The 2,008-nt window shown below is 45.4% G+C and overlaps 1 protein-coding gene across 1 annotated transcript in view; it reads right to left on the reverse strand.

The window, feature by feature from the left end:
* The window catches only part of LOC120770736, a 122,667-nt gene extending 121,741 nt beyond the window's left edge, over positions 1-926 (reverse strand). The window contains exon 1 of the mRNA XM_040098324.1: positions 761-926. Within this exon, the coding sequence (XP_039954258.1) occupies positions 761-926 (166 nt within the window). The remainder of the gene's footprint in view (positions 1-760) is intronic.
* Positions 927-2,008: the final 1,082 nt, after the last annotated feature.

Raw genomic sequence — 2,008 nt, forward strand, 5'->3', positions numbered from 1 at the left:
CAAAATACATCCAAAATCAGGTATAAAATCTTAGGCACCAAAAAGAGTGTAGGCCAGTTTTATTCAACAAAAGAAGTCCCATTCAAGTTTGAGTGTGGAATTAAATTTCTGGTGCTGAAACGTTCAGAATGTTGAAAAAGGTCTTCAGTGATAATTGTTTGTCGCGAGCAAGACTTTCTGATCGGTACAAGTTATTCAAAGAGAGTCGAGAACGCGTTGACGACCAACTACGCCCAGTACGCCCATCAACATCAACTGGTGATCAACACGTGAATAAAATAAAGAGTTTGATACTTGATCTTACTGGTTTCCTTGGAATATCGGACGTATTAGTGAAAATCATTTTGAAAGATTATTTGATTAGAAATACGACTAATCGGTCAAATATCGTGCTAAAGGTGAGCCGAATCCGAATCACGTAACGGTATGTTAGCAACGCGCAATACTCTAAAAATCTGTACGGATTTTTCAAACATGGACTATGGAGTTGGTACCAGAATATACTGTCCTGAAGTCCCCTGATAAGATCAGGAGCGATCCTCGTTCTTATCGGTGCATCAGTCTTCTTCCAGTACTTGGAAAAGTACTGGAAAGAGTAATGGTGGAACGGTTTCAGCAGCTAACGAGGGGTATGTGGTTGGATAGGCAGTTTGGGATAAGGGAAGGACGCAGTGTAGAAGATGCTTGGTTGCATGTTCAGGATGTTGTTAGGGAAAATGTCAACAAATATGTCCTTGGCATCAAGGGGGCGTTTGATTACCTAAGCTGGAATCGGGTGGTGCAACGGCTGGAGGAGCTTGGTTGTCCGGCAATTGCTCTTTGGCGGAGCTATTTTTCAGACAGAAAAGCTTCTCTTGTTGGTATGAATGAAAGTGTGGAGATTGAGGAGGTTCGTGGCTGCCTGCAGGATTCCATCTGTGGTCCATATATTTGGAATCTCATGATGAATTCTCTGCTTGGGCAGCTCGAGCCACTTTGTAGGTGTTGTGCGTATACGGATAATCTTCTTCTTCTGGTTGAAGGTCGTTCGCGGTGTGATTTAGAACGGGCAGGAGGACAATTTTTAGAAATTAAAAATTCTTGGGGTTGAGGTGTGGGGGTTGACATATCGATGAATAAAATGGTGGCAATGCTGCTGAAAGATAGATTGTCGCCGGTTCGCCCACCGATTGTCCGTGTGAATGGAGTCAGTATCATATATGTGATGCAAGTCAAATATCAGGGGCTGACTATGAGTGAAAGAATGTGTTTTACTCCACACTTGATTAGGATTAAGAAGCGCATACTGGCGGTCATAGGCAAAGTACGACGCATCTTGAGGAGTGATTGGGGTTTTGGGCGTCGTACTGTCCGCACCATATAGCGTGGCCTGTTTGTGGCTTGTGCCACTTATGGAGCTGCTGTATGGTGGGAGACAGCGGCGTTCCCGAGTCGCCGAAGCTCCTTTCGGTGCAACGTTGTATGATGCTTGCATGTCTGGCTGTATGTCGTACTGTTTCGACGGGGGCTTTGCAAGTTTTCTTAAGAACACCCCCTCTTGACCTGATTGTCATACAGCGTTCTGTTGCATTCGGGTTAAGAAGGGGTTTGAGCGTTTCCTTACTGCTGTATGATTGGATCTCTGATGATGATTTGGAGAGGGAGGGATATCTAGGGAGCAAGAGGCTTCTAGATGATAGGGTTAGGTGTAAGTGGCAAGAACGTTGGAACATTCGGGATGATAGATTTGTTGCGGATAACCCAGACTTCAGATTTTGTCTGATGCTCAAGCTCAACTGGTAGGAGATTAAATTCTGGTACCACGGGGAGCAGGAGCCCTTGGAGGTAACTCCAACCTGCTCATGAGGACTGGCCCCTTGGGGAGTATCGTGGTGGTTGTGGTTTGTACTCAAATGCAGGTAGAATTGACTTTTTGGCAGTTCGATGTGGAGTTGCATTGCAACCGGGTGCCGGACCCATAGCACGGCAGAGGTTTTAGATGGGTCTCGAACCCTACCAAAGTGGTTAA

This window comes from Bactrocera tryoni, chromosome 3 (assembly GCF_016617805.1).
Source record: "Bactrocera tryoni isolate S06 chromosome 3, CSIRO_BtryS06_freeze2, whole genome shotgun sequence".
Taxonomy (NCBI): domain Eukaryota; kingdom Metazoa; phylum Arthropoda; class Insecta; order Diptera; family Tephritidae; genus Bactrocera; species Bactrocera tryoni.